At 37.0% G+C, this 13,967-nt stretch overlaps 1 protein-coding gene and 1 pseudogene across 1 annotated transcript; one reads left to right on the top strand and one right to left on the bottom strand.

Moving 5' to 3' along the window:
* Nucleotides 1–2,768: 2,768 nt before the first annotated feature.
* Nucleotides 2,769–9,631, bottom strand: LOC113775138 (pre-mRNA-splicing factor CWC22 homolog). Its single transcript, XM_027319898.1, has 7 exons — nt 8,264–9,631; nt 7,965–8,154; nt 7,358–7,461; nt 7,145–7,247; nt 6,765–7,063; nt 3,648–3,953; nt 2,769–3,335 (listed from the first exon to the last, which is right to left on the bottom strand). Exons 1-7 carry the CDS (start codon nt 9,392–9,394, stop codon nt 2,982–2,984), a joined length of 2,487 nt encoding a protein of 828 aa, XP_027175699.1. The 5' UTR covers nt 9,395–9,631; the 3' UTR covers nt 2,769–2,981.
* LOC113768321 lies at nt 9,628–13,454 on the top strand (annotated as a pseudogene).
* Nucleotides 13,455–13,967: the final 513 nt, after the last annotated feature.

Genomic DNA, 13,967 nt, shown 5'->3' with positions numbered 1-13,967 from the left:
TATTTCAATGGTGAAAGGGATCAAATGGTTCTCAACTGTTCATTTTCAAGATGTGGCATCTCAGCATCCATAATTTGGTAAACATGCAGAATTCTGCAGATTAATGAACCAGTATACTGTTGCTTCACATCTGTGTGTGCTGTGTGTGTATGTGTTTTTTTTTTTTTTTTGTTCTTTTTTTTTCTGGTAAAAAAGAAAAACTTTGCAAGCAGGTAAAAAAACACACGCACGTTTCCTAACAAACTATGCAATTGATGTAGACAGACTAAAAGTGTCTTTTAAATAATTCTAGAAAAAGTATCTTTTAAATAATTATAATGTTAACTCATGACGTTGGTGAATCAATTTTCCATAAAATTTTGAGGGAATTAGATAATTAAATACACCATTTGTCTTTACCTTGATGAGTGCCTGCTGCAGCTGATAAATAAGGACTAAGGGTATGTTTGTATTTTGATTAGGTAATATTCTTTTTTTTTTTCCTTTATTATAACTGGCGGAGGCACGGAGGGCAGGACCATCGCCTCCTCAAATCCTACAAATTTATGTTTTTCTCTCCTGTTATTTAGACCAACCCATGAGAAGGTATCATAATATATTTGTATGCACCAGTACTCAAATGGTCCATAATATTTGCGCATTATCCTCTTTTGGTCCCTCACACAAACAATGACACATTTTGACATGACATGTTTAAAATAACAAGTATGGTCCTCACCCGTTGTTGGCCAATGTTGCCTGAAGTACTGATGCGCACATTTCGTGCTCGTAAAGTGAAAGGGAAAAAACAAAAAAAGAAATGTGATGATGCATATTTTGTGCTCATTTCTAACAACTTCTTTTTTTTTTCAATTTTTATCAATAAAAAAGGCATGTATGTGCTTTATTACATATTTATAAAGATATGACATTTTCTTTTAGAAGAAAGAATTATATTTGGCTAACTAGTTTACTGAAACACGATCTCAGTATGAGTGATTATAGATACCATCTGGTTTGTTGGGGACCAAGACCAATTATGTTAAACATGAGGGGTTCAAAAAGGTACTATGGAAATATGAAGCACCGTTTGTGCAATGTTAAGACTACGACAAACCTGAATGTTTAGCATAGAGTTTTTTGTTGGTAATTTGATTTTATGTTAGAAAAGAGTCATTTGGACAGTGGTGTACAAATTTATCAGTTGTGGTATTTAGTTGATATGCAATTTTTTGTAGCTACTGTTGATGTCATTGTATGGTAAAGTACCATTAAGCAGTTAAGGGTTCTACATCATTCCTTTATTTGGTGGGCAAACATAGAAGCAACTCATTCGTTCAAATTTACTTTTTGTAACTGTCCAGCAATACAACTATTCAATCTGAGCTCATCATAAGTTCAAAGTAGTGAATCAGCCAAAATAATGTGGTGCAATTATATATTCTGTAGTGGTGGGAAAGTTAGAGCAATGTATATGCTTACAGAATAGCACATATTTGCAAGGAGATTATAGGATCAGAACTTGTCAACTTTTTACTTCATCGAAGACATGGGTTATCACATAAATTGTAAACAATAATTACCAATTTAAAGGTCAATCCTGTTAAAAGTTTTGTGGAAGAAGTGCAAGTTACTATAAGTAATTGTTGTATTGAATTCTAGCCAAAGGTATTCTTGTCAAGTTGGTTAGGAAAAAAAACTTTTGGTGCTCTGTTAAAGTCAGGGGTCTCCAAAAATTTTATTATCATTACTAAATCGAGGTAGCGTTTCAGTTGCCAGTGCAATTACAGAGGACCAATTTACAGCTCAAACCAGACCGCAAAAATAAACAAACCTATTTTTTAATCAACATAGTTCACATACAAGCCATAACGAGAAAAACCTAAGGTCAGTTGATCTCGATCAAGACAAATACCGGTTCTCCGTTCTTAAGGAAGAAAAACATTCAAGAGCACTTCCTTTACATCGTATGGCAGGATCAAAAAAAGCACGATATGATACGTTTTTGCCAAACTATACAGTAGTAATTTCAATGAGAAGAACTAAAAAGAGTAAATTTATACAATCCCCGTAGTTTCGTTTATTGCCACATTATTCTCCTAACGTTTCAAAATATTTACTTCATCTCCTATGATTTTATGTAAATTAAAAACTTGATAGAAAATATCCTATTTGACGTCATTAATTAAAATGTCAATAGTATCCTTACTTGAATGCTAAACCAATTAACCGTTTAACTACCTTATATAAAAACATAAAAAAATTACTTGAATAAATACAAAAATTACAAAAACATAAAATGAATATTTGTACAAATCATAGGAGGATTACATAAAGATTCAGATACGTGTTTTTGATATAATAGCCATAACTAATTGTACATTCTGTTCAATTTCCACTTTACAAAAAACAATGTGAGTTATGTAGCTTTTTTGAAACCTCAAGGGAGTCATCTGACATTATTAAAATCACAAGGGGGTTATAAGTAATTTACTTAAATAAAAAATCTTCAAACGTGAAAGCTGCTATACGATATGACTTGCACCATCGGTAGAGCCTGGCTTCAATCCAACTCCAACAGCACAATGTCCTCCACCCCCAATAAACGTTTAAAACTTTAAGGGAAGCGGGAGTAAATAAAGAAAATATGATAATCCACGGAGAATTTATACCGCAAAGAGGGCCAAGTTCGGAAATCTCTTTTCTTCTGGATGCATATATTATCTGTTGCATGAAGAAAGACTAAAAAATTTGCCCTGATTATATCACCAGGACCAAGACTACACACAAATCGTAAACTTGGCAACGGTGGAATTTGAACCTTAAACTCCAAGGAATCATCCCATCTGATCGGTCAAGAAAAAGGTAAAAGAAACTAGCATTTTCTAAAGCTAACTGAAAGTAAAAACATATAAAACAGGTTGCAATACTTACAACATAACAGTAAATGAGGCTATAATTACTCTAATTACTTCTGTTTACCAGTTAATCACAAGTATCTCTCATCTTCTCCTACGCTTCCTCCGTCTATCATCACTTCCGCTATCACTTTCACTTTCCTTCGAGCTTGAGGATGATTCAGATTCAGATGAATCTGAATCATCAGAACTAGCACTACCTGATTCATCAGATTCAGAAACAGGCTTCTGCTGTTGCATGATAAGGCGTGGCATGTTCTTCAGATACTCTCGCAGATTTTCCGTGATACCACCCAGACCAATTGATGTGAAAAAGTTGATAGAAAACCTAGTGTTTTTTGGATTATCCTTGGGAAAAATTGACTCAAAGGAGTCTTGCATTGTAGGATCATTTAGCCGCTCATTCAGCAAGCGGATACCAAGGTGTTCAGACAATTCCTGTAGCAGAAAGGAAAAAGTTTGCTTAAGTATAAAAGGAAACAGGCACTTAGTTGAGCATTTTTAGCAAATCCCAAGCAAACATCCCCCCTTCCCTTTTTAGAAAGGCAATTTCATCTATACAACTGTACCAATTTTATATCCCAGACGAGAAAGATGGAAAACTAGGCAAGAGAGCTTAGACAGTAATAGGTGTACGCAACAAAAAATCACAAATACAAATTTGTCAGAAACACGGACAGATGAGATATTTGCCAGGAAAAGTTCAGGAGCAAAACAGGAAACAATTTTACAAAAGTATAACTTAGGTACCTGGAAGAGAATCTTAATGAAAATACGGGAAGATGATGTTGTATCCTCTTCTGTTAATCGGATGTAAGACAAAACGTGCCAAGGTAAAGCATCAGTGCCAAGCAAGTGGGCAAAAAATTTGGCCACATTACGCAGTTTATTTGTCTCAAGTCGATGAATCATAGAGTACTGTTGGACAAAACATTTTTCAAAGTTTTCTTGATGAACCTTGTTGATCATGCAAAACCGTTGGCCAAGAAGTCCATAGTATCGAAGGTAAGTCCTCTCCTGGCTGCAGCACTCCAACAACATAATACACAATTCCATCTGCTCAAGATCAAAAACAGAAATGTATAAGATCAAGCACATCAGCAGCACGTTTTCAGTCAACACATCAGCAAAAAGCATGGTAATATATCATTACAACACAGACTCACTCCAAATAAATTGAAAAACTAAAGAATTATTAGCCAATGTCTTCAACAAAGACTGCTAAAATGATACACAGGAAGAATAGCTGCAATGAAGTGCAGAAACATTTGCAAAAAGACCCTATGACTGTGAAAAAGTAGAAATTTCACTCGGCAAATATTCTCAACTTGTAATTAAATTTGTAAACTTGGACTCCCATGGCTGTTAGATTCTGCCAAGTAGTCCCAAAATTTCTGGTAAAGCTTGTAGAATTTGAAGAAGCCTACACGATTAAAAAGTCCAAGAGGGAAGCTATTAATGAGCTGTAGATGGCTGGTAGACCATCTTTATGCAGGTTCATCCTACATGTTTCTCCTAATACCCATAATCCCCTAGCATTTTAAGCCAAGAAAAAGTCATTCCCTAACATTTGGTCCTTCCAACAAAGACGAGGCTTTCCTGAGAAGCTATGAGCTCAAAGAGCTCGAGTTCATGTCCAATGCAAGTCGCATGCATAATTTGCTATCCAATTCCACTTCTGCAATTAGCTATTCTGGCTAAGTGATGTGATGACAGGACATTAAAGAGCATATGTGAAGCAAAAATTTCTAGAAGACTGATATGTTTGTTGGTAAAAACTCCAACAGAGAAAGTGGAAGGAAAAATCACTCCATCTGTTAGGTGCATAATTACTTACAAGCTATACCACATGGTAATGAGAAAAAGCCTTTTTTTTTCACTATTGTTATTGCCTTGTGCATATACAGATAGATAGATGCTCTATCCAAGAACCACAAACCCAATCACACAAAAGCCAATTATAACTAGTTGACTAGCTAAAAATGAACAAAAGCAAACTATTGAGGCGCACAGCTAGATTGATATTGTTTGTCAAGTGAAATCCAACAGTACGGTTAGCTTTCAACATACACCCAGGTTAGGAGAAATGAAAAGACAGATGCTCCCTCCAGCCGAGTTTTGTCACAATTACTGAATCCAACTCTTAATGCACATTGCAGATATTGGTATATGTTAGTTTTTTGTTTGAGTAAATCTTATATACACTGACGGTGTATACACAATCACCGTTTGATTCATGACATGTGTGCAAAAATTGAATTTCAAATTTAAATTTTGCATAGTTGTCATTCATCCAACGCTGATAGTGTATACACTGTCAGTGTAGGAAAGATTAATCCTTTTTGTTTTCCCACTTCTACAGACATGTCTGAGCATTGCTTCCAGTCAAAGTATATTATCACATGGGAGTCACCAGAAGTAAACAGAAAGGCTGGAGGAACTGTCTTCATATTTTTAGGGCACGCATCCCACACAATTAAAGTGAACAATGAGTAATGGGCCTACCAACAATGTGTAAAATCTAACAAATGAAAGGGAAGAATTCAGGAACTTTTATAGAAGCTCTTGACATGTTACAGAAGGTTTCAACTTCATTTTTGTCAACATCCACCCCAATACTGTGTACTCCTCTTCTTTTAATTAAAGGACCAATGCAGTATCCAAACTCTTATCAAATTTTCTGCAGAAATAATGTCCAAGTAGAGACCTTAGCCAAGACAGATTAACACATTATGACCATGGATCTATGAGTTCTAGAACTTCCTAACTTCAGCATATGCAATTCATAATCTTAAACTACCCTAATTTGATATCCCAGAAAGAGCATCCACAACCGTTAGAAAGGAACGCATCCAATGCTATTCCTATCCCTGAGGAAAAAAGCATGATGCAGATGTACAGCGGGAAGTTCACTAAATTCGCAGTAGATGTATGACAAAAAAATAATAATAAATTAGTAGCACAGACAGCCTCTTGGGTTTGCAAAAACTCAATGTCATAGGGGATAAAAGGAGAAAAAACTACAATTAGAGGAATAAAAATGAGTGCTTTTAGGTTGCACCAAAGTGAAGAAAGACCAAAAGATTCCTCAAGAAGACAATTCTAGCACATGTAACTTCCAAACAGCATGCGAAAAGAAGTAAAGCTGCAACTAAGCAAAACCTTAAGTGCTCCATTATGCTTCAAACAACTAGCAATATAGTATAACATAAACCTGCAACAAAGCATGGGATTCAAATGCCAGAAGACTGCAGCAAGGAACAGGAGTTGTGTTGCTGCCCAAATATTTAATCCTAAGAGACAGTACTTGTCATATATGCATTTTTTGTTGCATTGACAAGAGCATCTTCATTCAATGGTAAGGTTTCATTTAACTAATGCCCCACGCATGTTTGTCTATTTTAATGCCTTCAGGAAGTGAATAAAAACATTAAGCACAGCAAGATATCAATATGCATATGTGCAATTTGAGTTATCATTCTCTTTTTGGTACTAGTTCCATCCAGAAAGCATGACACCCATCTAATGCACCACCACGCCGAATCCAGATCAAGGAAATTAGTTTACTCAAACAATGCTAGCCTCATCAATAGCAGCCATAAGCATTCAATGGCACCATGATTCTGATTGTAGTGACAATAATTTTAGATAATTCTATGATTTTCAAACATAACATGTCTTTCAACTCTCCTCCCATACTCATCTTACACCAACACCAAGAAAAATGTCTATGCACGTCAATTCTCTAGCTTTTGCAGATGGAACATTCAAATTCTCAAGCCTATTTTAGCAGCAATTCGCAATACTTGTAAACTACAGAGCAAAGACAGCATTAGCAACGATAAAGCTAGAAATCATATTACTAACCTCCTGACCAGGCTCTAGTTTGATTTTCAGTAGCTTATGACCAGCTTCTTCAAAATCAACACTAGACATGATGGTCAAGTAGATAGTTCTTCGAAGATTGACCAAATTTGTCTCGGTCTCATCTTTTATTTGCATCTTTTCTTCTTCCTCTTCATCAGATTCATCTTCATCTTCATCCTCATCCTCTGAACCACCATCAGAATCAGCTTCATCGTCAGATTCTTCACCTAGTATTGATTTCTTCAGTTCTTCATATTTCTTCTCATTTTCCAAGAAATTGGGATCGGCCTTGAAAATATCTACACACAAAATAAAGAACAGAGTTAAGACTATATAACAGTTAAAAGTAGATAAGAATAAACATCCAAAAGTATAATTACCTAAGGTAATCTCAGGATCAATTTCATCAGAGAGTGAAACTTCATGAGTCAGTTGGTCTTCCTGCTCTACAAGGTCCAACTCTGGACGCACAGCCGGATACCCCTGCACATAAGATTTACATAACCAATTCAAAATTCTGCGTTATTAATGACTACTTACTAAACAAAACAGAAAGAGAAAAAAAAAAAAATATTTTCACGACAAAGCTGCACCTGAAACTTTGCTTTTCTCAACGCAAAGAGGCCTTCAATCAAGAACTGAACACGCTTATCTATTTCTCCTTCATGAAGAATTCCACGAAACCGCTCAAAGATACCTATTTTGAACAGGGGAAAAACAAGCATTAATACCATTATCTTATCTTATCCAGAAAAACATGACAAATATGAAAGCAAAAATAAGTATCAGTACTTGCGCACATAAACAGGACAGACCTAAATACGGCAAAACCAAATCACATACAAGATTTGCATTTCCAAAAGCCCTTGTTCTCATTATTTTGACCATTGTTTGATGAGAAGATTAGGGTTTCAAAACTACACATAAACGTAATCCTTTAGTTGGAACCAACCATATCAAAACCAGCCAATTCAGATAATTGACACATTCTTGCTCTCAAATCAGAACGATTTTCTAATACTTATTTGAAAAAGTATTAAATTTGAAACAAAACTTTTTCAGTAATTGGTCCAAACAAAGCATGAGGAAAAGAAGTAAGAGAGGGAACTTGCAACCAATGAACAAACAAAGCATGAGGAAGTTCAGATAATCAAGCCAAAAAAAACAAACGAAATCTAAAGTAGATCCTTTTCCACCCACCATGAAGCCCTCTAGGACAGAGGTCCTGTAGCATGGAGCCACATTCTGTGACAAAACCCACCGCAACCTCCACACTATCATCTGTAGGGTTCTCTAGCAGGACCGTCAAGAGTTCAAGAGCAATCAGCTCATGAACTACCTGCTGGTTCACCAGATGGGCTATAAACTTGACTGCTGCCAACAATTGGGGCTGCAAACAGAAACCAAAAAATCAGTGGGAAAACAGTTTGTCAGCTGGATTTGATAAATAACAGAAAAGGCAAATGACAGAAAAAAGAAATAGGAAAATCAGCGAATACCTTGTCATTTCGTTTGTAAGCTCTTTGCAACTGTAATATGATCCTCCTTAGCAACAACTCGCCAACTTCAGGAAACTTTGTATTGGCAACTGCAACCAATGCAGCAAATACATCAGTAAAGCCCGGGGATGCCATCTGAGACTTCATACATGAACGGCAAAACAATCCCCTGCCACGAATCAGGTTCTCAGCAAACAGCTCTGGTATAATGTTTTTGATATTTGTAGCATTAACCTTATTAACCAAACCATTAATACTCTTCCTAAGAGCGTCCCAACTCATTCTTTGATACTCTACACTACTCTTATCCTGCACTTCTTTCATCATCCTCGCCAACTTATACGGAGGAATGTAAACTCCGCCGCTCCTTCCCAAGTTCTCTTCCTTCTGTACCACCACCTTCGGGTTTTCATTCCCCTTCCCACTATCATTATTAATCTCGCTCTCCGTCAAATTCCTATCTACTTTCTTCCTATCCCGCCCCTCCACCTCTCTGCCATCATCCCTTCTCCGGCTATCTTTCTCCCTCTCATCTCTTCTTCTCCCTCTTTCCCTATCCCTCCTCCGATCTTTCCTATCACTATCACTGTCACTGTCCTCATCTTTATACCCGTCCTTGTCGTCTCTTCTCCTTCCTCTTTCCCTATCCATCCTCCGAGCTTTCCTGTCACTATCTCTGTCCTCATCTCTATACGCATGCTTGTTAGAGTCCCTCCTCCTTCTATGCCCGTTATCCTGACCATCATCGCACTCGTTCCTTCTCCTACTTCTATCCCTCCTATCATCCTTCACGTCCCCATCCTCCTCCTTCCTTCGACCTTTCGACCTATCCTCTTCCCTCCTCCTATCCTGCCGTTCTTCTTCTTCACTATCGTCCCGCTCGCTTCTTCTTCTCTGGTCCTCCCTATCAGTATCCCTACGTTTCCCGTTCTCCACCCTTCTATGCCGCAGCTTATCGTCACCTTCCCGACTGTCCTTCCTACCCCTCCTACCTCTTTCTTCTTCCTCAAAATTCCTTCTCTTCTCATAATTTTGGGCCTTGATTCCATCGATATGCTCCACCGGAGAATCCGACAATTCGCCCTCTTCTGCCTCACTAGGTGACGAACTAGATTGATTCTTTCTCACCATTTTTACTTCAACCCACTAGCTGTCAAAGTTAAGGAAAGGAAATATTACCAAATCTTCGATTTGATACTGCTTAGAACCAATGAGCGGTGGGAATTTAGAAAAGAAAAGAAGATTTGAAACTGATCGATTAAACCCTAATTACAGAACGATAGAAGGGAAAAAAAGGAGACAAAAGTGAGAAGGGGCGGGTTTTGGCTGATTCGGATCGGTAGTTTCTTTCGTGGATCTGGAAGATGAGGCTGAAATGGCAAACGAAGGTGTTGTTTGACCAGAGCGGATGTCAAATTGTCGACGACTCAAAGTTTGCTTGTACTAAATTTTAGGGTTAATTCCACTTTGTCCCCCCAAACTTTGGACAATTATCCACTTAAGTCCCTAAACTTCAAAATGGGACACTTAAGTCCCTAAACTTATAAATACCTCCTACTTAAGTCCCTGAACTTATAAAATGGGACACTTAAATCTTTAAACCCTTATAAAATGAGACACTTCGACCACTAACGGCATTCAGGATTTGTTAACAATTTTCCTTAAGTGGGAGGTATTTATAAGTTTAGGGACTTAAGTGTCCCATTTTGAAGTTTAGGGACTTAAGTGGATAATCGTCTAAAGTTTGGGGGGACAAAGTGAAATTAACCCTAAATTTTACCCACGTCTTAGCACAGTCCTTTTTTTTGTTTACTGTAAATTTATATAAATATATAAATAATTAAAATATAAAAATTAACAATAATCCATCATGTTCATTTATATTAATTTTAAAAAATTAATGCATTCTAAATGCTCAATTATTTACTAATTTTTAAAAATTTATTTATATATTTTCAATATAATATGACAATATACATCAAGTAATATATTTCATATCAAAAACTTAGTAGATATTCTTTTTTGATAAATATTTTTTAGATAATTTAAATTTTTATAATGACCATAAATCTAGAAGTATATATTCACATTTAATTAAGTAGAAAAGATCCAGCAATCCGCTTTTTTTCATCAATAATATTGGTAAATATGTTGGTGTAACAGTTAATACTTGTTTTTCATTAAGTTAATTCAAAATTAAGGGAAGAGATGATGAATAATTTGAACACCAATCATATATGGTGGTAAAAAGAAATAACTTATGAAACATGTAAGATTTTAATAATTGTGATTTGAATAATTCTAGGGTCGTCAATTATAATTTAAATATTGGAAGACATTGGGCAAAGTTTTAAGTTATGATTTTGGTGATAATATTAGCATTTAGCAATATTATTACAAGACCTTTTTGCTTGATATTTAGCTTGCTATTTTGGGTGTAATTGCTCAATAACATACTTCACACTCTAAGATGAATAGTGCGGTCAAGTGATTTAAAGAATACTCATAAAGATATGGTCAAATGCATTGTGAATGTTTTTTCTATCTAAATCTCTTCAAAATGGAACATGATATATATAGCCATACCGATTTTCAAAACGCCCACACTTTTATTCCAAAATTTTCTGGTGAGATTTAGATTTGGAGAAGAACTAGATTCAAATACGTTGTGTTTAGAATTATCTAGTTGAGAAAGATCACATTTTCAAGAGAAACTTAGACCTTGTGTCATATATGGTCTCTTTTTGTCATTAAAATTTTGAAAGAGCCTTTATAGTGTTATAGTTTTATTTTCACTATGGCATTTGAGATCATTCTCAAGGCTTGTGGGAGCAAATTTAGTTTTACTCATGTTTTATGTCTTTTAATTAGTTAGCTGAAATTTAAATTTTGTGCAGTTAAGAGATTATAGTCCAAGAGCTTTGGTATAAAAGATCTTAGGGAGCTAGCATGACTTTGATATAATAAAACAAACAATATTTGGGACAACATTTTACATTGATTATACACTTAAACTCAAATGTGAAGCTACACGCCAATTTATCTCGAATGGCTAAATGTAAATGGGGGATAAAAGCAATGCAATGAAAGTGATCTTTAAAAATTTCATGTGGAATTTGATACAGTTTGTAATGAGTGATTTTTGTATTAGTGTCTTGTATAAGACCTGATCCTCCCTACATAGTAATTGTATAGGTGGATAAATTTGGTAAATATTGGTCTATATTTTGTTTATTTGCTAATGAAGTAATAAGTTTTTAAGAAATTAAAGATCACTTATTTTTTTGAGCATTCCAAAATTTTAAGTGTAGTTTAGATAGATACTACAGATACGAGTCTTATGGGCAATTAAGTTATTTAAATCCTTTAAAATGGGGGTCGTATCTATCTTAACTTAACGCTCAAAGGGTCGTATCGTGTCTGTGATACGAATCTCGTTGGTGAAGAAGATTCGCGACCCAAGATCGCTTGTTGGATTTGCGATTGACGTCCAAGGTGTGACGGCCCCACCTCCCCCTGGGCGTACCCTAGGGTTTAGCGGACCGCCTGCCCAACTCTCGCCAGAACTCACTGTAGACACCAAATTTTGAATAATTTGTATGTGGCATCTACTTCATGATTTTTATTTTAGATCGCTTGCATTTAGTTCATTGTTGTGTGTTTTGCATTTTTTAGTTGTTATTTTATTTTAGTTTTATTCATTTTGCCCTTTTAGTTTGTCTATTTATTTTTATTTTGTCATTTTAGGTTTTTAATCACTTTTAAGTTTTAGATTTTAGTTTTTAGTTTTTAGTTTTTTTAGTTTTTAAGCTTAGCATAGAGTTTTTTGAAAAAGAAAAGGAAAACATCAAAAATATGTTTTAGTCATTTTGGTTTTTATTCAATGCTTTCTTGAAAGAAAAATGGAAATGAAAAATCATAAAAAAAGGAGAAAAAAGAAAATGTAGAAAAAGATGGAAAAATGGCCATTTTTGTTGTTTTTAAATTATTTTCATTATTATTACCTGGTTTTTGTCAATTTGTTATTATTATTATATTTATTAAGTTGAAAGTTAAAAAAAAAAAAAAAAAAAAAAAAAAAAAAGAGTGATACGCGGCAGCAAGCTGCGTTTTTCGCAGCTTGCAAAGAAATGTTCGGCAGCTCCTTGGGCTGCAAATATAGAAGAGCTGGCTTGAAGTTTAGGGTTATCATGGGATATAAAAGGAAAGCTGAAAGGTAGCCGCAAGAGAGAGGTTCTCGGATGAGGTGAAAAAGAAAACAGCGGAGAGAAAAGGAGAGCTTTGGTTGGCGGCGGTAGAAAAAAGAAGGCTGCGGAGGCTTATTGGAGTGAAGGACTGAAAAGAACTAGAAAGCTACTAGGGTTTCTGGGGAGCGATAGAGAGCGGGGGACGGCAAAAAGAAAGAAAAACTGAGAGGAGAGAATGGCTAAAAAACTGGAGAGAGCAGGGAAAGTTTGGGGGGCTAGCAGCGATCCCACCGAAGATGGGTCTGGCGAACAGCAGCGAAGGTTATCTTCATCCCTGATGAGGAGTGCCAGAAGCCCGACCTCCTCGTCACCTCCAGTGACTACCTCCGGGTCGCCGACGATGGAACCCGCGTCGACATGAAGGGCCTCCTCAACAACTACCGCAACAGCAAGTTCTCCGGCCCCCTCACCTCCTTTGACTGGAACGAGGCAGAACCCAAGCGCATCGGCGCCTCCAGCATCGACACCACCTGCACCATCTGAGACATCGACCGCGAGACCGTCGACACCCAGCTCATCGCCCGCGACAAGGAGCACTCCACCCTTATCTACGAGAGCTCCGAGCCCAATACGCCGCTTGTCCGCCTTGGTTGGAACGAACAGGACCCCCGGTACATGGCCACTATCGTTATGGACAGCGCCAAGGTAGTCGTCCTGGACATCCGCTTCCCACGCTTCCAGTCGTGGAGCTGCAGCGGCATCAGGCCAGTACCAACACCATCGCCTGGACTCCCCACAGCTCGTGCCACATCTGCACTGCTGGAGATGACTCCCAGGCCCTCATTTGGGATCTCTCTTCCATGGGCTAGCCCACTGAGGGTGGATTGGACCCTATTCTCGTTTACACTGCCGGTGCCGAAGTTGAGCAGCCACGGTGGTCCTCTTCCCAGCCTGATTGGGTTGCCATCGCCTTCTCGAATAAGCTTCAGATGCTGAAGGTATGACTCGTGTTTCATTGTCTGGATCCCAGGTAATCGCTACCGTAGCTGCAATAATCGTTTTCTTATCCCTTGTTTGGATTGCATGCATTTTTTAGAACTGAGTATGATATTTTTCTGAGTTGCTTGTTCACTTGGATCATGGTTGCTTAATCTAAAGTTGTTAGTTGCTTAATCCTAGTTGAAGTTGTGTATTTGAACTAGAAAATCTGGGTCAGTTTGCAAGCAAAGTGCAGCAATTTCATTCTTGGTTGATTGAAGCTTAATAGAAAATAGCTGCAGAAAATGATATCTGAAAAATGCAGAAATGTTTTCGATGTTCGCGGCTGGTCTTTCTTTTGTTCGTTCATATGTTCCAGTAGCAGTTTTCCTTGCGTTTCTGTGAATCTTGGGGTTTGCTTAAGAGCATGTTTGAGGGGTTTTTGGTTTGGGCAGCATTACGCCAGATTTTAGTTGCTGTTTTTCTTTTACAAGGCATGCGTGTGATTAGCAACTTAGAAAATAACAGCCATCAACCCG

This window comes from Coffea eugenioides, chromosome 1 (assembly GCF_003713205.1).
Source record: "Coffea eugenioides isolate CCC68of chromosome 1, Ceug_1.0, whole genome shotgun sequence".
NCBI lineage: Eukaryota > Viridiplantae > Streptophyta > Magnoliopsida > Gentianales > Rubiaceae > Coffea > Coffea eugenioides.
This window is presented reverse-complemented; position numbering and strand designations above follow the sequence as displayed.